Source organism: Numida meleagris, chromosome 1 (assembly GCF_002078875.1).
Source record: "Numida meleagris isolate 19003 breed g44 Domestic line chromosome 1, NumMel1.0, whole genome shotgun sequence".
Classification (NCBI taxonomy): domain Eukaryota; kingdom Metazoa; phylum Chordata; class Aves; order Galliformes; family Numididae; genus Numida; species Numida meleagris.
The window spans coordinates 44,690,357-44,713,108 of NC_034409.1; the positions used below are offsets into that span (position 1 = coordinate 44,690,357).

At 38.5% G+C, this 22,752-nt stretch overlaps 1 protein-coding gene across 2 annotated transcripts in view; it reads right to left on the reverse strand.

The window, feature by feature from the left end:
- Positions 1–21,897, reverse strand: part of DCN (decorin) — a 40,433-nt gene extending 18,536 nt beyond the window's left edge. Inside the window, exons 1-3 of one of the 2 annotated variants that reach the window (XM_021401627.1) lie at positions 21,671–21,897; positions 17,339–17,571; positions 56–168 (exon numbers count right to left, since the gene is read on the reverse strand). In XM_021401627.1, coding sequence (XP_021257302.1) covers positions 56–168; positions 17,339–17,543 — 318 coding nt within the window. In that variant the 5' untranslated portion in view covers positions 17,544–17,571; positions 21,671–21,897. Of the gene's footprint in view, positions 1–55; positions 169–17,338; positions 17,572–21,670 lie in introns of those variants that run through there. The other variant, XM_021402459.1, reaches the window with a different exon arrangement.

Consider the following 22,752-nt stretch of genomic DNA (forward strand, 5'->3'; position numbering starts at 1 on the left):
CCTTTTCTATCCAATTTTTTTGTGTGTGTGTGTGTTAATTCAGCTACACACTTACATGAAGATTCTTCAAATTCTTGAAATCTCCTTCTTTAATTTCAGTGATTTTGTTGTTCTGTAAATCCAGCAGAGTTGTGTCAGGGGGAAGGTCTTTTGGCACTCTTTCCAGACCTAGGGTCAGTGAAAAGAATAAACAATTGACTTTGAAATAAACTTCAAACAGCAGCCAGTACTTTCCTTAGTTACATTTACCTTTCAGTAAACATTTCTAGAACTCATTTCCTGAAGAAGCTTATGAAGGCTTATTTGACAGAATTTCTGTCTCTGAAGAGTTAAAGGGAGTTGTATTTTGCTATGTCAAATTGAAATTTATTTATTAACATTTCCATTAGGCTCTTTTCTGAAAATATATCTGAGCTATACCTTGAGTTTGTCAAAATTATTTCTAATGCATTTAACCCTACTGAATTTTGTGAATAAAAATTGCTTTCAGAAAGAAATAAGGCATTTATTGATTTCATTGTGCATTGGTCTTTTTGGATAGAGAGCATTTTCTATTTAAAGGGTAGTAGAGTATTTTATTGAAAGAAGGGTGGTTGCTAATTATAAGCATTCCCAGAAAAGATATTGTTTGTTTGAGAGTAACTGAATAACTTGAAGTAAATTCCACCTTAAAAAAAAGAAAGAAAGAAAGAAAGAAAGACACAAAACCCCCACTTTTCTGTCAGCTGAAACTATGTCCAAGTTTTCTGGAGAACAAATCTCTTGGTTTCCCTACAACTGCCAAAAGAACATCAGACAGTTTAAATTAAAGACTCTCTTTGGGACTATTTTCTGAATAGCTGATGTATAAGTCCAATGAAGTAATGGAAATCAAATTATTTAGTGTTAAATAACACTCACTTTACCCAGCTTTCCTTTCTTAGTGTGACTTGGAATAGAGCAAATCTTTAATAGTCATTCTGATTTACCACAAAGTTAATGTTTCTTTCCCAGCTCATCCTTTTATTAAAACAAAACAAAACAAAATAATAATAATAATAAAAAAGAAAAATGTGAAGTGATGAACAAATGAATGGCTGGTATAAATACTTTACAGACATTAATGAAGTCTCAATATGGGCATCTGACAGAAGTAGATATCACCAGGTAGAATAACAATAACATTTTCAAGAAATGTTTCTGAAGCTGTACTCAGATTTTCCTTGGAATGATGTCTTTAAGTTTCAGCAGTGTCTCCTGAACATGACTCTGGACTGCATAATAAATACTGTTCTCAGATTAAAAATGCATACGTATATTGACTGTCCTTTAAAATATGTATATTTTAATCTCAAAAAATGGGATTGCAAAGACATTAAGATATTTTTGTCCAAATAGGTTGCTCACAAAGGCTGTTGAGTCTTCATCCATGGAGATGTTCAAAACACAGCCCTGAGCAACCTGCTGTAACTGACCTTGCTTTGACAGGGGATGTCAAAAGAACGGACACCAAAAGTATGGTGTATCTGGCACCATATTTACTGCTTCTACATACATAAAGAACACTGTCCTGTGGTTAATACTGCAAAACTGCCATAAGCTCTTGAGAGGCCACATTTTAATACAGTTAGTGGCTCATTAAGAATTCATTATAGATCCAGTCACATTCTTTAAAATAACTCTATGCAGATAAGACCTCTAATTTTTCTTTAGGAACCTGGTCAGACTCTTCCAAGGTGTTGAGTATTTGACACATCCCACTGCTGTCTATAATTGCTATTCAATGCTTAGCAAAACCTGGAAACAAGCCTTCTTTAATTGTATACATGAGTGTAGGAGACCTCAACATTTGAAGTGTTTGCTTCTTAGATTTAATTGACAACTCTGTATAGAACACGTTCTGTTGTCCTGCCATTATAAAAAGTTGTTTTTTGAATTTAAAGAAATCCTAATTACTCTTCCAATTTTTCCCCATCCATAAGTTCCCAAATATTAGCTAAAGAAGTATAAAAATATGTGGGTTCAATATTTAGTAAAATTGACTACAATATAGGTTAACCTGGCTGATATTTAATCACATCATAAGCAAAAAAATTTAAGAAACAGAATCTTCCAGCCTCAAATAAATGAGCAAAAGCATATACTGCATGTAAAATGACAAGTGCCAAAGCTCATATCAAACTATTCACCTTACTGATTTTCAGCACATGAATAGATTATAGAGCTTAGGGTTCTTCATATTCCTACAATAATGTTTTCTCATTTAGACATGGAGTTCAATTTTTCTGAAGGCAAAACTCTCATTACTTTCAGAAGTGTAGGACTAGAGCTCCAGATATACACAAATGTAATACCATATAATTTGCATGTTGTTTCTGGACAGTTTCCGTCCTCAGCAGACAACAGTGATGTCAGCAACTAAAAATTCTCTCCCAAAAAGCACTGTTTGTTTAAGATCATAATTGTTGTAAAAAGTTTTCAGTCTAGCAACTTTATTTTTCACATACAAATGCAAAAAGTTATTAAATTATTTAAATACAAAGTAATATTAGTATGTTCTAGCTGTCAATGCACTTATATTAAAAACAATGGTATTTGTAATTTAAGTGCTTGTGGCAGAAGCTAGGGTACATGAGAGTTGCACAGCTGTACATTATTGGATGTCCTTGGAACATACTTTGTAAGAATACTTGGATTGCCATTAAAGGGATGATTTGCTAAAGACTAAGCTTCAAATTAAATTTCCAGCTGTACATTTCAAGCTTCACGTGTCCGATTCTACAAGCTCAAGCATTTTCTGTGAATAAGGTAGAACTGATAATTTCGCAGAGCTCTGACGTTAAACTGTGTTTCGCATTATAACAATAACACAGCTATATTCAGATAACCTTCAGTGAAAAGTGATTTTAATAAAAGCTTCCCATCTCGTATTAAAAACTAGGACTTATGTAGCTCCACATACAAAGAATATAACTTCCATCCCTTAAAACTTGTTTTATTACCTCGTATGCACACATATGCATACTCTGTTATTTATTTCCTGAAATCATTTTTTAAAATGGTTCAGGAAACAGCTGTAGACATAGCATTTAGTTTTTCCTTGTCTTGTCTGAATTTTGAATATGTGGAGAGCAGAGCATCATGCATTGTGTGAACGACTACAGGATGCACCCCAGGTGCCATAGAGATGTTGTACTAACATAAATTAGCTTTAAGCAATATGGTATATCCACCAACTGACAGCTACATAAAATGGAGCTCTCTGGTGAAAGGAAAGTGTGTAAATACATGGATCTGGACATCATCCTATAAAATCAGCAGCTAAATAATTCAGGATTAAATTGAGTTTGACTTGTGGACTGGATCCAAGTGTTTTGGCACTTGTCACTTCTACATGAGCTTGCAAGTCTCTACAGAGACAGATATATCTCCAGATAGGTACGTGTAGGAGTTACATGTAGAATTACCTTTACCCAGGAGGATTTTTGGATTCTTCTGGATGGAAGACAGAGGAGTTTAGAGGGTAACTGTGGGCTGCACTTATTAATTACTTCTGAGAAACACATGTGATGTCCATAGACTTCTGAAAACATGTTTTAGTGTGACTCTGTGTCCACCTACAAATGTCTTCCAGTGAAATTTATGCAGTACCAACCAAAAGGGGAACCGGTACAGGAAAATGCCAACTGAGTCACTTCCTGAATTATTTTAAAAACAGTTCACACAAGTATTCTAGCTCTTAGTTTTATTTTTTTAATATATGTATTTAAGCTCTCTTCCTAAAAAGCTACATGACAACCTTTCATAGCAGTCTGACTTTTTATGCAAATAATCACTACTACATGGCTTGGTAATCTGGAAATATTTCAGGTCTCTGGTTTCTAAGATTATCTTAAAACTGACTAAAGATGTAGATTTTTCTGCCTCTCCTACTGTCTGTTAAACTGTTACACATATGGCTTTATTTATTTTCATTGAATAAAAGTGGGTCAGTTCTTGTTTAAGCTTATAGTTGTATTTTAAAAATTCACAAATAAGCAAAAATGGTATAACCCCACCCTTCCAAAATGCTTGCATATGCTGAAATCAAGAGCCTAAGATTTTCAAAACATATGGGACTTAATGAACCAGTCTGTGAATCTTTAGTCAGACAACTATTGCATTAAAATAGTTCTTCAGGAGAAAACATCTTCCTCACAGAAGCTAAAAAACTATCAACTCCAACTATCAACTGCAAATTGGACCAGGTCAGTATCATGCTTGGCAGATTTCAATACGCAGATTTTTTCTTCTGTCCTACGTCATCAACCTATAAGAACTCAATGATTCTTATTAGTATACGTGCATATGTATATATATGTATCTCATATCTATATGATAATACTTACAGAGCAGAATATACCATAGGAACTATTAAAAAAAAAAAAGTGTGTAAATTAGCTTGAAATACTTCCTCTAGTTAGTCAGTATCAGTTGCAGTTTTATTTTCCCTGGAAGAAGCTTTCCTAGTCACTACATCACAGATGTTTGGAATAACTAATACGATCAAATGTGTTAGAGGGATGGCTAGAGGAGCTGGATGATCACCAGATATCTATCACACAGACAACAAGGACACACACTCACTTTTAGAAGTACAGTGAAAGAAATGCTCATCTACAGCCACACAGAATATGTTTAGTGGAGAGAAGTTCTCAGGTCCAGGAACCCCTCTGTAGTGAGAGGATGGAGAAATCAGGTTTATCTCAATTAGATCTCATCTATCTGGTATGTAGTGTATTATCGTGATTTCTTAAGTAAATTAGATTTATGCAATTGTAATGTCTGCCTGTTTGTTTGTGCCTCACCACCTGGAAAAGACCGAAGTCCCATGGGTCTGGAGATTTTATAAGACCAGAAACTAGGCAGAAACGAGCCAAACTAATGACACAGTGAGGCTAAGGCTGGTATAATTCAGCCTTTATGGAGTCCCTGATTGACCACCAGGCAGTGGACAGTCATCTCCAGCGCAGTGATACGCCAGCCCAACTCACATAGGCTGCCATTTAGCTGGCCAAGCAGGTGTAGGAGATGTAGCAAGGATTTGGAAATATTGTGAGGACTAAGGGAGATTAGGGATTTTGGTATACAAGGCAAACTTCATCACTTCTTCAGCACAGGGAATTATCCACTCAGCTGCAGGAGCTGCGATCAAGCAGTTGCGGAATTGTTTAACCCCCAAAATGAGAGGGGTGGCTTTTGAACCCCACTCACTATGAAGGGGATTCAGTTTGCTCCTCCAGTTTCTCAGAAGTGAGAGTCTGCAGCTTGGCATGGAGCCATGATTCTGCTGAAGCCATACGGCTCTGCAGAAAAGGAATGCAAGATTTATGAGGCTAATGAGAGAAATGGAGCAAATGGGAGTCTGAGTCTGTAGCCCAGAGATGAGGACACTTCCCTGGGAACTGCGTCTTTGCAGTGCTGAGACCACATAGTCAAAATAACAAAAAGTGAACTGTGCCAACTGCAAACTACTTAATGCAGCAGTTTGCTATGTTTTTTTTTTTCCTTTTCTTTTTTTTTCCCATGTTCTCCTATCCATTTTACAACAACTGAGGATGGGGCTTATTCTGCTGGAAAATCCTTCCCTTCCCCAGTTGGAAGAAGGGGTCAAAAGGCAGAGGGAGATCTGAACTCTGCAACTCAGATACATGTGTTATTACATCCCGACACTCACGATTATTATCATAGGGGCCATAAAATGGGGCTCTTTTCAAGTCTCCTTCAGTTTCCACTAACAGCTGCTGCCAGCTGAGGAATTTGGCCTGAGCTACGTGTAATTCCCAGCCGTGGTCATCAGTGGCTGCTCTCCCAGCAGAGGAGGCCTCTCTGGCAGCTGCCTGTGCTTCCTCCGCTGCGTGCTCTCCCTGCTCCAAGCCAGGCTCTGCCTCGTCTCACAGTGGGCAGCAGCCCTCCTTCCCTGCCTCCCTCCCTCCTTCCTTCCCAGGGGTGAATGCCCTTGGTGGTGCCCCATGTGGACTTTGGGATGCATGGGGTGAATGGCAAGCTTATGGGTTCAGCAGTCTTAGCCATGGAAAATCACAGGACTTAGAAAAGTTCACTGAAGCTTTCTCAGGCTGTGTACTTGAGTATTTACTGGAAATATGTTCTCTATTGTGTAGGATTTGAAAATAAACTTAATTTCATAATTTGCTTCCTACCAGCCAGAAAAATAAGAAACAATAGTCTTTCTTTGCAGAGAAGTATCCACAGCCTCCTTCTCTCTCCCACTTTCAAAGTAAAAGTCTGTTCTCTGCCTTTCTCATTCCCTATGAAATCTTCAGTACTAATGAGTACTTTATTAATTTTAAAAAAAGTGAAAAAGTGGAGAACTATTTTTCTTGCATGATTGTTCTAAAAAGGAGTATCCACTGGAATACTTGAGACTTAAAATGCATCTTCTTAAAGGGGACTTACAACCATTTTCAGATGTTTTTCCTGCTTTCAGTTCTTGATCCATTAAGATCCATTTTGGGCTTATTTTCTTCACAGATTATTTTGTATATCTCTGACCCTTCCCTTATGAAAGAATGAGAAAATGAAGTCCATCCCCTGCTGAGAAGGCCTCTCACAAAAGTAGATCTACAGATATACCACTACACTGCTTTCCCCCCCCAAAAAAAAATCCACAAAATCGCAGAATTTACAACATTGCTTCCCAGAACAGAATGAACAACACAAAAAAAGTAATAAAATCACACACTGTGATCAACTGCTCAATTATCTATTATGATAGTACTAATTGAAAAAGTCACAGCAAAGGTTTTAAAATGAGTGCATAGCTTATCTGCTCGCTTCCATTTCCACCCACTCTGCATAGTGAACACGTATTTCAGAGTTTAAAGGATATTGCAAGCTACAGATGTTATGAATTATTTTTCAGCGTTAGTCACATTTCTGGTACAGATAGATTCAGTCTCCTGACTCTGAACACTAATACCAAGAAGTAATGATGTATCCTTAAAATCAAGCAAATTCCTTTTCTGGGTTCTTTCTAACTGACTGTTAACTTCAAAGCTCTGGAAGATGTATACCTTATCAAGAAGCAGAGACTGATCTTAGAAAGGGAGAAAAGTATTTTGAAAAATAATCATGAGCCTTCAGGGATGAAGGCATTATGTAAAACAATCAAATATCGTGAGATTTCTGAAGTAACTGCTAGAATTGCCAACATTACATTACTATCATGGTTACTGACATAAAACATCCCATCAGAGAACAGCAACAATCCTGTGTGATTTGTGTAATCTGCCAGCACATTGTGCATTGTGACTTTAATCACTATGGATACAATGCAGATGCACTATCCATGACTACTCATGCATTGAGGTGAAATACGTATTTCTTACACGTATTTAGAGTACTCAGAAGAGACCATTTCAATGACTGGGAAAACTGAACACTATCTAACACTAAATTTTGAATGATCCTTTGGAGTAAGGATGTTCTCCTGATTCATGGTTCAAGCAGCAGGCAATAGATACTAATCAAGAGACACTACTCTAAATCCTTGCTTTGGAATTTACCAGAATTAGCACTAACATAAAGAGGCAGCAATAAAGAGTGGTTTGGGAAGATCTCTTCTACTTTCCAGTAAACTTACACCTTTATTCTCTGACCATATGGCCATTGCACAGCCCTAGTTTTATTATGACCTGCTGCCATTATACAGACATTGTTAGCTCTGCTACCCTTTTCTTTCCCATTCTTACTTCCCAGTGGTAAAGAATTAGTATGAACTACTCAGTTTGAAGGCATGTAAATCCTAATTGAGCTTAGGGAAATAAATTGCATCATAGTTCTGTTTGGCTAATTCAGTTATATCTTTGTTTATACGTGTCTTTATACAAAGATATTCAGTAAAGGGTTTTTTTGAGAGTAGATATTGCCCTAGTACAAAGATCATTCCTCCACATCAGCCTGAACTAGGAATTCACTGAGAGCCAGTTTAGCTTCTGAGGCTTGCACTGGAGTGGCAGATGGGAAAACAGTTATTGGAAAATGAACTTCTGGTCTTTGTGATGAGCTGTGTCCAATGTGAAAATGCTCCAGCAAAGAAACTGAGATCATCCTGGGCTTTCACATGTTAGATGACACAAACAATGAAGAAGAATCTGGTTCTAGGATGACCTATTGCACGTTTCTATTGTGATGGTGATCAATAGCAGAACCAGGCTGCAAAGTCATTTATATTTGCATATCTTAAATGCTGTAGCATTTAAAGCTGACGAGAAATGAGGTGGGCAGAAATGGTTTCTGGTTTTCACTGCATTGCATACTTACTGCATTCTTTTTCACAGTGAAATAAGAACTGCAAGCATCTTCTCCTTAACAGTTTTTTGTAGCAATTCAAAGTACTCCAATCAAATTCCCAGGAAATGAACAAAAGGCTGATATAGGATGCACTCCTGGGTGCCCTCACTTAAGAGCATGCAAAGGGAGCGCACAAGGGATATTTAAATATTGTTTTTCATCTTTTCATTCTTTATAGAATGCCTAAGCCAGTAGTTTTGCCTGTATAGCAAATGTAACCCTGTTGACGACAGGATACAGATCTGTTGAACACTGTAAGTCCCATGAGTTGAAAACTACTACACGCACACAAAAAAAACCTCACACAAAAAAAAGCCCCACACCAACCCACAAAACAAACAAAGAAACAAACAAACAAGCCAAATAACACATGCACACACATGCAAAAACACCAAATGCACAAAACACACAAGCCTCCCCTCATCACCACGACTTGCAAGTATGGTCTTTGGTCTTAAAAGTCTCTGTGTTCACTGTTTCCATCTCTTTCCTTGCTGAGAAGCCAATGAGATTTCTGCTCCACCTATCTGTTTTCCTTTCCTAGTGTAAAGGACAACACTGTCCTGCATGAATAAACCCTAAAATATAATACAGCTGGACAGAACTTGAATTCTAACATTTGCTAATACTTTTTGTCAGGACGAACACGAAAAGCAGGAGAAATAAGTTTCAAAAGAATGCATGGTATATTAGAAAGCGTATACTTTTAGACTTGGACTTTAAGAAAACATAAAAACCTTAAGAAAAACAACTTTTATTCCTGTAGCCACATGACAGATCCAGGATATGGATAAAGTAAAACACAGACCAGTGAGTCCAAAGCTAATAACGAAGGGTTAGAAATGTCAAAACTTGGTTAGAAAGAAGTGTTTTGAAGACTTGTTTAAAAATAGAAACTTTTCTAAATGCCACAGTAACTGGGCTTTGTAAAAGTGGTTTTCCTGAGAATGGCAATTTCTTGCTGTTATCGTTGGTGGCTTCAAGTAGGACACAAACTCCTAGATCACATTCCTATCTGCAGAGTGAACACTGGGAAGGAACCCTTGGAGTCCTCAGCTCTTCCTATGACAAGGCAGAGTCTTTAGCAGGTGAACAGATCAGACTTCATGTCTTGAAAATATAAATAGTTCCTAAATAGTTATACACATTACCAAACACGACATCCTACAGAGATGCTAAGAACTTGATACACATACACATTGATTTCAATAGCATTAGTAGATGTCATTTGTGATTATTTAGTATGTTTCAAGTTCTTCAATCACCTGCTATGTTATGTAATGTCATAACCATTGCATCATCTTTTATTATCCATCTATTATTTATTTATTTTTACAGTGGGATATTTTAGAAACCAGCCCTTTTTTTTATTCAGAAAACAGTCACTTCTTGTACCACTTGTATTTGGCACTCAAGATTACTGTTCCTGCTGCTAGGCTTTATTAAACAATGTTCCTTGGTCTAAAACAAGCAAACAAATATAAAACCATAAAAAAAACCTCACCAAAACAACAGTCAACCAAGCAAACAAACCCAAAAGCACAGATGGGTGGTAACTGTTACCTTGGAGCAGGCAATGAAAAAATAAAGGATGTAATTAGAGTGGACTGACTTTCCCCCAGAATCAAGTCTCTCAGCTGGAACTGGAACATCAGCAATTCAGGTTGTAAAACTAGTGGCAATGCAACAAGGCCTGCCTGTTGCCCTTGCAGAGGAGAAACCTAATCATAGTTTATAAATACAGAGAATCTTCCATCTAGCCAGTATTTTTTTTTCTTGAAAACTTCTCAAGAGGGTTTTCTACTTATTTTGTTCTTAATAATTTTTCAGGATTTATGGAGTATAGGGCTTTCTTTTGTGCTTTCGTTAACTTCCATGGAATTTAACAAATTGTATATAAACAGAACAGATACTAAAAATTTTATAATCTGGATCAAATTTATTGAAAAATAACCCTGTTAACCTGCATTGACTTCTTCTTTAATTTTATCACACATATCTTCATTAATTTGAAAGTTAGTTGTATAGCCTCAAGTGACCATTGAGGCCTTGTCATGGCAGTCTGCTTATCCGGGAATTATTTCTCCTTTCAGTCACTATCGTCCACCTCATTCAGGAAGAGCTGTTCCATGCGCTATGATTGTGAAAGGAGACCAGACAACTCTTAGGTGACAAATGTTATCTGATATCACTTCTATATTATATCTGTAATACTTCATATAGGTCCTACAGTCTGATCTCCAATATGTGTCAGTCTTACAATTCACCAAATTATCATATAATATTATAATAATTTTTAGCCCAATTATTGTTGATAACTATTATAAGCTTAATGACTTCTGTGTGATGATAGCATAAGTTGTGTTTTGCTAAAGAACGTCTAGAAAGGCATTTAGTCTGAGTTTTAAGGCCATTATATTATTACATAGAGGCTACTATTTGTATAAGCAGCAATATATTTTCCTAGATTTCACACTAACATTTTTATTCATCACACTTCTTGTTAGACAATGAAGTTATGTGGATTCAGGGGATTTCCTGAGAGTTTCAGCTTCTGTTAAACAGAAAAGGAATAAATCTCTAGCACTTACTGTTAGAAGGAAGAAAATAATGAAACATGGAATGATGTAACCTTATGTTTCATCAAGTAAAATGTCAATTAACAAAAGGTTTTACTTAAAAAGCATATTTCTTAATATCTTGTCATTTAACGATTCATGCTCTTTCTTATTACACTTTTAGAAACACATTGGATTTCAAACTAAACATTTAGCTTAAAAAATGATGGTTTTGAAAGGATGGTAGAGATTCAAATAATAGCAAGGAGTAACCCTATCTGCTTTCTGGAACTCATAAAATGATTGAGACTGATCACCAATAAGGTAAGTATTATTTTCTTCAAAAAATATTCTGTGTTGACTATGGAAGTTCAAATCAAAGTATGTCCCAGAGGAGTTAATTTCCTTAAAAAGGAGAGATGAGGTTCCCAAGAGAGACAGGAAAATCACATGAAGATCAGAAAATTGGTGTTCAGATGCTTCTGGAATATTTTACAGTATTTTACAATACTAGGAGATAAATTGCCTTCTGTCAACAAATAAATTAGCTGTTGACACGTTGCCATGGTACAAGGGTTGAAGAGCCATCATTTAATACAATGTAGACACTTGATGTATTCAGATAAACTGACTCATGTTACTGGATCCCTGGAATAATGCTTTACACATCTGTGAGCTTTTCTCCCGCTGATCTCAAAGTGCTCTTCAAATACACAGTCCAGCACCCATGCTGAGCTTTAATACACCCTTCTTTACAGCTGGAGAAAACTTGCCTTTCTAAGCTGTGAGTAAAGATCCCATTTAAGATATAATACTACTTCAATTTTATTTACTGACATTCATCTCTCCTGCACCTTTTGCAGACCATAAAGCCTGCATGGATGCTCACGGCAAGAAAGCTAGAAGAACCCTTGACCCCATGAAGCTCTAAGGAAGGCAGTGCTACTGCATCCTGCAGAACGCTTACACTGATCACTTCCTAAGGGGCAGACAGACTCATCTGAAGGTGAAGTAAAGCTCTGTCTACCATCACTGAACATGCTTAGGGAGCATACTGCATCTGCCACAGGGCTGAATAAATATGTCCTCCTGCCTAATAGGGCCCTCTGAGAGGAACCTTTGCTTGAGACACTCTTTGGGACTTAAACTGAACTGTTAATCCTTGCTAGGGCTTTCATGAGGCATATTTGCCTAACAGCAATGTCTTCCCTACGTTTATTATTTTTAAACATGGCAAGCTTCCTCTGACCAGCTGTTGTCAGCCACTCTGAAGTGCGTGTTAGTAAGGAAGACAGTAACATCTATGGAAAATCCAGCTATGGCATAGTAATGTCTTCACTGAAGCATGATTAAAAAGTGAACATATGACTTCCTTTTAGCAACAGGAGGGAAATTCAGAAAAGGCTGCACTTTCATAAAAGTACTGCAGAGGTCCTTGAGCCTGTTGCACAAAGGTAATTAATTTCATATGAGGTAGGTACACTGGGTCCTGTTCTCAATATGTCAGTAACTGTACCTCTGAGAGAATTCTTCTTCGGGGTGTGAGAAGACAGTGTTCTCCTTCCTGCTAGTTCAGTTTTTGGCTTGGAGGCAAAATAAATTAATTCAGAGGTATGTGCTTAGGAAGATTTGACTGAAGCTTGAAAGTACAAAAATGAAAAAATTCAGCTGACACTAGTGTAACTGGACCACCAGGCATTTTTTTCACTGTTTTTATAGAATTCAGATTTTTTTTTTAATATTCCCATCCAATCCTCATGAGAAGTGGCAACTGGACAAAAAGACTTAGCAATTAAAGGAGCAAATCTGGTCTCTGGACCCTGGATGTGACAGTTCTGCTGTTTTTTTTTCACATAAGTCTATGTCAGGTAGTGAGCTTCTTCCTTATTCTGCAGGAGTTTAAAAATAGTAAATATCCCTTTGAGCACAAAATGAGGCATACAGAGGAAGAGAAGGCCCACGTTAGGTCTCCCAGGTGCCTTGCTCTGACCTGCCCTCTGCACCCAGTGCAAGGGGCCCTTTTTTTCCAGGCCAGAGAGCGAGTGCTAGACAGGATCCAGATTTCAGTTTTCCTTTGTGGACAGGGATTTAATTCAGTATGTTCTTAATATGTCCTTGGGAGGAGTCTTGTTATTGCCTGCAGCTTTTCTTCAAGTACCCATGGGACGAGATGATTAAATGTGATAATTTTAGGGGGGAGATAGCTAATTTGGATGGGTAGGAAATACCTAAAGCTGTAGGGAAAGGCAAGCCAGGAGTGGTGGTTTTGCAGGGAGGTGCAGTCCTCATTGCTGGTGTTATGGCTCTAGCCTGATCACTGCACCCCAAGTGCTCTTCAGCTGAGAGCCAACAAGCACACTAGGTCATCCTGGCATCACCTTCAGTGTTCCCAAAGAAATGTTGAGCTCTTAGAGCCAGATCCTGGCTGTCCTAGAGTAATGGGGTAAATCTGATCTTGATGGAGCCTGAGACACACAGAAATGGACTTGAGGCTGGAAGAGTGTGGAGCAGAGGCACACTTCAGCTGTCCTGTCTCTGCTCTCAGGGGCAGCCTGCATCCTGATGAGCCTCCCATTTGGGCCAGGCCCAGAAGTGGCTGTTGTAACCACGTGTGGTGGGGATGGATGAAACTTCATGCCAAGGCTGGAAAACTGAACGGTTATAACTTCCCTGAGCTCTGCCAGGGAAATATTACTTATTTTGCTGTGCTGTGTATTTGAACCCCAGGGAGATCTCTCTTCCTCTGTGCCCAGAGGCTGGATGTTATCAGCCCAGCTGCTTCAAAAGCACTGTCTTCTCATTCCAGTATCTGCACTGTGTGGGCTTAAACCAAGCTGAAAATGTATTTCTTATCATCTCTCTCAAAATTATCTGGGAAATACAGAACTGGGGTTTTAATCACTTTACTCCCGAATCTCCTTGACAGTATGGGACTTTGTTAACCCAGAAGCAATAATATGCAGTGGATTATAGTGCAGTTTTTTGGAAATCATGAGTATGAAGGGGAACTGAATGAACGTGGGAGCAAGTAGAGCAACAAAGGGCTCCTGTGTGAATATCTCCACTTTTTAACTGAATTCAATTCTGCAGAATTGAAACAGACTGGGGAAAAGTTCCTAAAATATCTTAAATTCCAACAGTGTTATCCAGTATAACAACAGTTACAGTCCCCTGGGAAACCATCCTCCCCATGGGAAACTGTCCTCACGACCAAGGGAGCTGAGCAGAGCTAGCAGATCTTGAAGGAAGCTTTCCTTAGTGCACAAGAACACTCCATTCCCAGATGTAGGAAGTCAGGAAAGGAAGGCAAGAGACCAGCATGGCTGAACTGGGACCTGCTCGTCAAACTGGAGAGCAAGAAGAAAATGCACAAGCAGTGGAAGTAGGGACAGGTAACCTGGGAGGAGTATAGGGATGCTGTTAGGCTGTGTAGGGATGGGGTTATGAAGGCCAAGGCCCAACCAGAACTGGACTTGGCAAGGGGCAAAAAGAATAAGAAAATCTTCTACAGGTACAACCAGAAATGGAAAGCCCAAGATGGTGTACCCCCACAAGTGAGCAATACAGGTACACAGGTAACAACAGACAAGGAGAAAGCTGAGCCACTCAACACCTTTTTGCCTCAGTCTTCACTGGCAACTGCTTGTCACACACCCCTCGAGTGGATGGGCTGGAATTTGAGGACATGGGGAGCAGTGTCCCTCCTGCTGTAAGCAAAGGTCGGGTTCACAACCACCAGGGGAACCTGAACACCCATAAATCTATGGGTCCTGATGAAATTGGCTGATGCAGTGGCCAAGCCACTCTCAGTGATATTTGAAAAGTCATGGCAGTCAAGTGAAGTCCCTGGTGACTGGAAGAAAGTCAATGGCACATCCATTTTTAAGAAGGGTGGAAAGGATGATCCAGGAAACTACCAACCTCTCAGCCTCATCTCTGTGCTGAGGAATATCATAGAGCAGATCCTCCTGGAAACTATGCTAATGCATACGGAAGAGAGGGAGGTGATCTGAGACAACCAACATGGCTTGATTAAGGCCTGATCAACCTAGTGGCCTCCTATGACAACATAACTGTATCAGTGGACAAAGGAAGAGCTACTGATGTCATCTATCTGGACTTCAATATGGGCTTTGACACAGTCCTCACAACATCCTTCTCTCCAAATTGGTAAGGTATGGATTTTATGGGTAGAGTGTTCAATGGATGAGGAACTGGTTGCAAGATTATACCCAGGGAGTGGTGATCAGTGGCTCAATGTCTGGATGGAAATCTGTGACAAGTGGTGTCCCTCAGGGGTCAGTACTGGGACAAATGTTCTTTAATACCTTCATCAGGGACACTTGACAGTGCAATCAAGTGAACCCTCAGCAAGTTTGCAGATGATACCAAGCTGTGTGGTGCAGTCAACAGACCAGAGGGACAGGATGGCATCCAGGTCTCTCTGCAGTGGGCCCAGGTGAACCTCATGAGGTTCAACAAATCCAAGTGCAAGGTCTTGCACCTGGGTCACAGCAATCCCCACTATCAGTGCAAGCTGAGGGACAAAAGGATAGAGTGCAGCCCTGCCAAAAAAGACCTGGGAGTACTGGTTGATTGCAAGCTGGACATGTACCCTCACAGCCCAGAAAGCCAACCGCATCCTGGGCTGCATCAAAAGAAGTGTGGCAAGTTGGTCAAGGGAGGTGATCCTGCCCCTCTGCTCTGCGCTGGTGAGACCTCACCTGGAGTACTGCATCCAGATGTAGAGTTCTCAGCACATGAGAGGTGTGGACCTGTTGGAGTGTGTCCAGAGGAGGGCCACAGAAATTATGCAAGGGATGGAACACCTCCATATGAGGACAGGCTGAGAGAGCTGGGACTGTTGAGCCTGGAGAAGAGAAGGCTATGGGGAGACCCAGTAGTGGCCTTTCAGTATCTAAAGAGTGGCTATAAGAAGGAAGAGGACAGACACATTAGCAGAGTGTGTTGTGATAGAACAAGGGGAAATTATTTCAGACTAGAACAGGGGAGATTTTGGTTGGAAATAAAGAAAAAGTTTTTCACAATAAGGGTCAGTGAAGCACTGCAACAGGTTGCACAAAGAGGTGGTGGATGCCTCATCCTTGGAGACATTCAAGGCTAGGCAGGACCAGACTGTGAGCAACCTGATCTAGCTGTAGGTGTCCCCTGTTCACTGCAGAGGAGTTGGACTGGATGATCTCTAAAGGTCCCTTCTGACTCAAACAATTCTATGATTCTGTGAACAGTAAAAGCCTAAGATCTTCATGTATGTGGTGCAACCTCCTCTCCACTCCACACTCCATGTTTGCTACTATCTAGTGTCTTAATAGTGAAAAAATGTCTTTCAGCAGAGCCATTACTGTGAAAGCTTTGTGAATGTATGGGTAGGTTAGTCTGTGCTAGTTTGTGCAGCTTGGCTTGCTTTGTTCACTGGTTCTTTGCCAAACATATCTGTTGCGTAATTATGTGGGTTACTTTAAAAAATTCACAGAAGTTTCAAGGGATGTAACTAATGTTTTCCCCTCATTTTAGTAATTGGACAACACCCACCACAATGAGACCCAGGTCCTATTTGGTAGAGTTGTGTCATGACTTACAGTAATTATCAAAGACAATGCAATAACTTACTAAAATAGAAACACTAGAAATACATTCAAAGAGCTGAGAGAATACATTTTGAAAAAATGAAATCTACAAAATCATAAGAAAAACTATTTGTCTGTCCACTGAACAAACTACCTAATTTCCTTGTGAGAAAAAAAAAAGAAAACCTTTAATTTTCTACACTACACGCTCACTGATTAACACTGGAACAAACCAAAAGCAGTTTTGCTGGAGTCAACTTCATTACTAGAGATTTTTGCATGGTAAAGTCAGAATACAGTGAGGGAAGGCATGGCTTCATGCTCTGCTGGTCTTACTGTATAGACAAGCCCTTGCACATGTGGGAGTAAGGGGAGTTTGTGAGAACGGTTCTCATGGTTTCAGCTTGAACATTGTCTAAGAAAGGTATTTAATAAGGCGCTCCAAAATGTGTTCATTGTTTTGGAGAGTTTCCAAGCTCTTTCCTTCAAAGAGCTGGTTCCAAGGTTGATTGTTCCATGATTCAGTGTTGGTTATTCCATGCTCATGTAATCCTATGGAAATAGGATGATTTCTATGTTGAGGTACTCGACAGTATGATTAAGAGTGTTGGAGTCTGGACTGTGCAATTTAAGAACTTTTAAAATGTTTCCATCTCCACATCTAACCTCACTAAATTTATTTAATACACATTTGAAGAAACAACCTTGAAAAGTGATTTTCCCTGCAGCAGAAATCTGTGGTTTTTCAAAGAGCAAATGAAATGTACGTGCATAAAATATACATAAAACATAAAAAATATTTTGTGTTCACTACCGTCCAGCCTTGCAGGCTGGACCCTATGAACACACTCCTGGGCTTACCTAGGTCAGAGCACTGCACAACGCGAAGATGACACTGGCAGCGGAAGGGGCACACCGGCCCAAATCCAGATATGACAGGATCATCTGTTGGAGCCATATCAGCTGACCCTTCGTCCTCCATCATGAAGTCAAAGAGGCCCTTCTGGTGGAACGGCGTGGCCAAGCATACTGGCAGCAGTAGGATGAAGAGGAGAGCTAGCCTCATGGCTCAGTTCATCAACTCCAGGCAGAACCTAGGAACCACAGTAGAGGATTTAAAGCAAAAGTAGCAATTTTCCATAGCTGCACAGTTCCTGCTGAAGGAGGTCCAGCATATCCACCAGTTGCATAACTGTTCCTTTCAATAAATGAAAACTGAACTGTGAAAATAGGACAGTTATGTGATAGCAGTCTGTTAACTGCTTGTCAATAGCCTTTTTTTCACAAGATGGTTTAAAGGCAACTCTAGATACATCTGTTAGCATATTTAGAGTAATATTTATTAGGAACAGGCAGCACTGTCAACTTTGTTATGCAAAACAGTCAAAACAACAAGCCACATTTTCCATGTGTATGTTTTCTGCCAACAGAACAGTCTATTTGATTTTGTTAACATTTGTTTCATGGCAATGAGTTTGCTCCCTCGAGATGAACCTGAGGTTCCCAAACTAACTGTAACGCAGTATTTCATATCTTGAGAAATCTTTTTTTAAATTGCCAGTTTGCTGTGTGTTTTAAATTATATCCTAGTAAAGCTGACTGAGAAAGAGTAAGATGTAGTGATGGGAAGGAGAGAGAGAGAAAGATCTTAGTTTTTAAAGTAAGCTATTCTTAATTCCCAGTTTAAACAGTGCAATAAAAAGGAATACAAAGTTGTATTACATGGGATATTCTTGGCTTTCTTTCCAAGATTTTGGCTAGGGGATTTTACCTTATAACAATGCACTCTGAAAATCCTCTGCTTTGTACTGCATAGGCATTTGAACTGGTGCTTTCAGTATTGTCAGTACACGTTCAAAGGGTACTTCAGGGCCTCATTCTGCAGATTTTCATGCACAGGAGCACGTTTACGCAAGTGTGAATTGCCACTGATAATGTATTATAATGATAATAAGTATGTGTTCTCAGGACTTAGGCCTAAAATACATTTCAAGACACTGTACATTGTGCTGCCAATGTTGTGCACTAGGGAAAAATTTCAAAACAGTAGCTTCCAGATATTTTATCAAGGCTGTCCTCTACTTTCTGAAAGTTACCTTCTTTTACTATTTAATTTACATGAGGAAACTATGTTTTCCAACTTTTCATTGATGTATAAACAATCCACAGTTAAAAACTAATAAAAAAGAAACGTGCCTTCAAGTCATCAAATGATAGGAAGGCAGTCTTGTTCTTTAGGAGACTTTTCTGAAAATGAATAGCACAAATCTGAATACAGATATTGCTCTTTGCAGGGAAAGCAAAGGTGTTCAATTGCTTCTTCAGGTCAGTAACTAGATCATTGAAATTTACTTCTGAAATGCCTTGTCTGGATGCTAACGGGGTTCTACCCTATCTTGAAGTTAGCTGACAGTTAGGAGTGTCACATAGCACTTCCCAGCTCCATTTTGGCTATTGGAAATTAAAAAAACTGAGAGGAAGGAGGGGAGAATGAACAACTCCCTCACTCTATTGAAACATGCTAGGTAGGACTATATGATTAACATGGACAGTTGCATACTGAGGCCTCTCTTTCTAGAACACAAAATCCAGGTACTCTAACAGAAATGGTTAGTATAAAAAAAAGCTAAATAAATAAAAATCACAGGCCTGGAATTAGATGCAATATGTACAGTGCCTGGGTTCAATTTCCTTCACAAATTTTTACTTACGGATGCCAAAAATGCAGTCCTGCAGAAACTTCTGAGACTCAGTCATGACAGGATGGGAAGGTGACTATCAACTGTGCAAGTGTTAACGTCAGAGTTTACATTTCTGTCATCTAACTAACAGAAAGACGGATATCTAACTTCTTCAGATGTCCCAAAGACTTCCAGGTGAGTTCACATGGAGCAAAATATTGTTTCTGTTATCACTATGGGAAACATCCTTGGTTTCTTAGATTGTGAAGTATTTTCTGTTCTGGGAGTAGACAGACATGTTACCCACTGCATGTACTGAAGGACTTTGCAGACCCTAAAAGTCAGCTGGAGAGTTGCAGCATTTTAGCCTGTCCTGTTCACACAGCCCCACACCATGCAATCTCGTGTCCCGCAGCTAAGACAGGCCGTGCTCCTGGGTGGGACATCCTTCTGCATCCTCCTGTCCTGGCCCCCACCAACATCAGGGCTGTCCCATGCCCAGCATGCAGCCCTGTTGTGTGGTACTGATGGACAAGTAAGGGTGTCACAGCAATGAGGTATTAATGCAGGGCGGTAACTTCTTGCCATAGTTTAACCTAATTCAAGTTCCTGGCATAATCACAGATTGTAAAATAACAATGCAATTGATTAATCGTTTGAAAGAGGAATGCAAACTTGCTAAATCATCGCCATTCATTTTAATAAGCTGCCTTGCGAAAATGAGCAATAAAACACCACTCAAGTACAGCGCATTTTTAAAGATGCCCATTCCAAAATGCCCAATAAACACCAGGAAAGCTGGACACCACCCCCTGCACTGACAATCAGTATTCTTTCAAAAAGCTTCCTCAGATTCTTTTTTACACATTAGTAAATTAAAAAAAAAAATAAATTTAAAAAACCTGCTTCTATATTCCCCAGTGTCACTACTGAAGTACCATTCCCTCCCCCCCCCCCCCCCATCTCTCCCCAAGAATGTACAATCAGGATCTTATCCTAGAGTTAACTTACTAACACTCTTCTCCCAAGGGGAAATAAATAAATAAATAAATAAATAAATAAATAAATAAATAAATAAATAAAGGCACTTTGGAAACATCTTCACGCTTATCAATATTCATAAATTTCACTTATCTAATTTAATGCCTGTAGTAGACCTTTTCCTTTGGTCCCTGTTTTGTCAAAACTAGAACAAATTCAGAAAAAAAAATGTTGTGTATAAAGGAGGACTGTATGACAACAAAGGATATGAAGGATCTAATTCAAACCACACAGCAGAGAAAACAGCAGATACAAACTACAGATTAATCAGGAAATAAGAGTAGATATGTGGATACACATCTTCATTCATATGTTTTCCTACTGCAGGCACATATATTCCGGTTGTTTGCACATTTAAATGGACAGAAATGGCTAGATACAAAATTACATAAAACTGTACTAGTAAGAAATGTTTACATTTCACATTAAAAAAAAACAGGAAAGGAAAAAAAATATCTGAATTCTTAAAGGTCTGTGACACAATATTTATGTCTGCAGACAGAACTGTTTAAATTTGCTTTAATTATGTGTTTACAGTGAGTAAGACTTTTCCACAAACAGAGGAAACTATACCATAGAATTGGCCACATTTCAATTCAAAATAGCCCTGGAAATATGCTTCATCAGTTCACGTCACCACAGTACTGGTGGTCTTTTTGTCAGTTTGCCTTAAGCTTATCTTTTAAATATTAGTTCATCCACTCTCAGAAATCCCTCAAAATGCCACAAAAGACGAGTTAAAAGATACATGCAGTTTCAGAAAAATCTCCTACATTATATGTTTAACTTTTTTTTTTTTTTTACAAGAAAGTCTACATATGGAAAAAGAGCAGCTGAGAGTCAAAAACAGATTAAAACTCTGCTAACAGGAGTTTCAAATCCAGGAATTTTCTTTCCCACTCTTTCAGTCACAGGCAGCTTCTTTAAATGTAAGTTCCTCATTTGCACACTGTAACACGGCGCTTTCTAACATTACAAAGACATACACCGATCCTGTTTAACTATCTACTACACATCTTTTTCTCTGAAATCAAAATTATACTCATTAGAGTTTGTAATAAATACAAAGAAATCTGAGCGGAAAAAGATGTATCTCAGAGTTCAGTTAAACGAGAAGTACATGAATACTTTTTTACACTCACTACATCATAGATTCTAAACATTGATTTGCAAACAGAGAACATGCTGCTGCAAAAGTTTACGGTACGGAAAAAGAAAGGACTATAGCAGTGCTTATACAAATCAAAACAAGAGACAGAACAGTCAAATAAACAGTAGGAAATGTGTACAGTCCTTACGAATGCATTCTCATGTTCTCAAGAAACAAAAGTGCTGGATACAACATTTAACATTGCTAAACATTTAGTAGGATTTTTCCTTGCTTCTCTTAAAATCCATCTACTTCTTGCCGTAGACGTGCCTGAAGTTTTATTAGTGCAGCATAGTTCAGGAGAATTACCGAAAACCGTACCTTTTAATCCAGGGATTTGCAACAGGAGCTCTCAAAGCTGAGATGTAATTAAACTAAATATTCAACCCAGGCAAAAGGCTTTGCAGGTGTGGAAAGGAGGAGGGGGTAAGTTCAGCTCAGTGACTGTCACTTGGTGGAAAACCCTCCTGCTTCTATTCCATAGCACAGTTAAAAAATAAGGTTTCTCTCAATGAACACAATCCAGGCTGACACCCACATTAGATCATATGGTAATGATATGTCTCCTGTATTGTAGCCAGAAACTTTATCAGCTCTTTTGCTTTCTTTTCCTCCTTTTTTTTTTTCCATTTGCTTTATTCTTTTTTCATCTGTTTAGAATCCCAAACTGCTTGTACACTATAAGACAAATGCTTTGCTGTAAATCATCTCACTTATTTTATTTTGGTTTCTAAGACATATATTTAGTAAAGTTTTCTTGGTTTTAACTATGTTTTTTTTTCTGACTCATTGCTAAGAAAAAAAAAAGGTTGGCTGTTCCTCTTGTTTATAATAGTTGTAATTCAAGGAAAGGATATAAAATTAATCTTAGAGCTAGTCAAAGTGGAGATTAACATCAGAAAAAAAGGGGTAGCTTTAGGTAAAACTATTCATACAGATATTAACCTGCCCCTGCTTATGCTATAATCATTATCTAAGTAAACAGTATATAGTGTAATATACTATTATTATCTTGTATAAAAAAGAGCTTTACAGATTTCTTCAAACGTCAGCATGTTTTTGATATATATGAAAATCATGTTTTTATTAGCTGAATGATTCTAGCATTTGTGGTTAACACAGCTTTATATAAACTTCGCTTTTTTTCACTGCTTTCTCACCAGGACAGCAAAGCAGAGGAGAAATCAGTTTTAACTCCATTTTTTTTTTCTCTAAGATACAATGGGGCTTTTTTAAACATTAATGGAACAATGTATTTGACTTACTGTTCAGATTTCAAATTTAATCAGTAATCCCTGTTTTGATGCAAATATCAGTGGAAGCTACAATGCAATTTCTCTATTCTTGCACAATTTAAAAATTCAGGCAAACTGAAAGGGAGTAAATAGAATGATTACTATTTA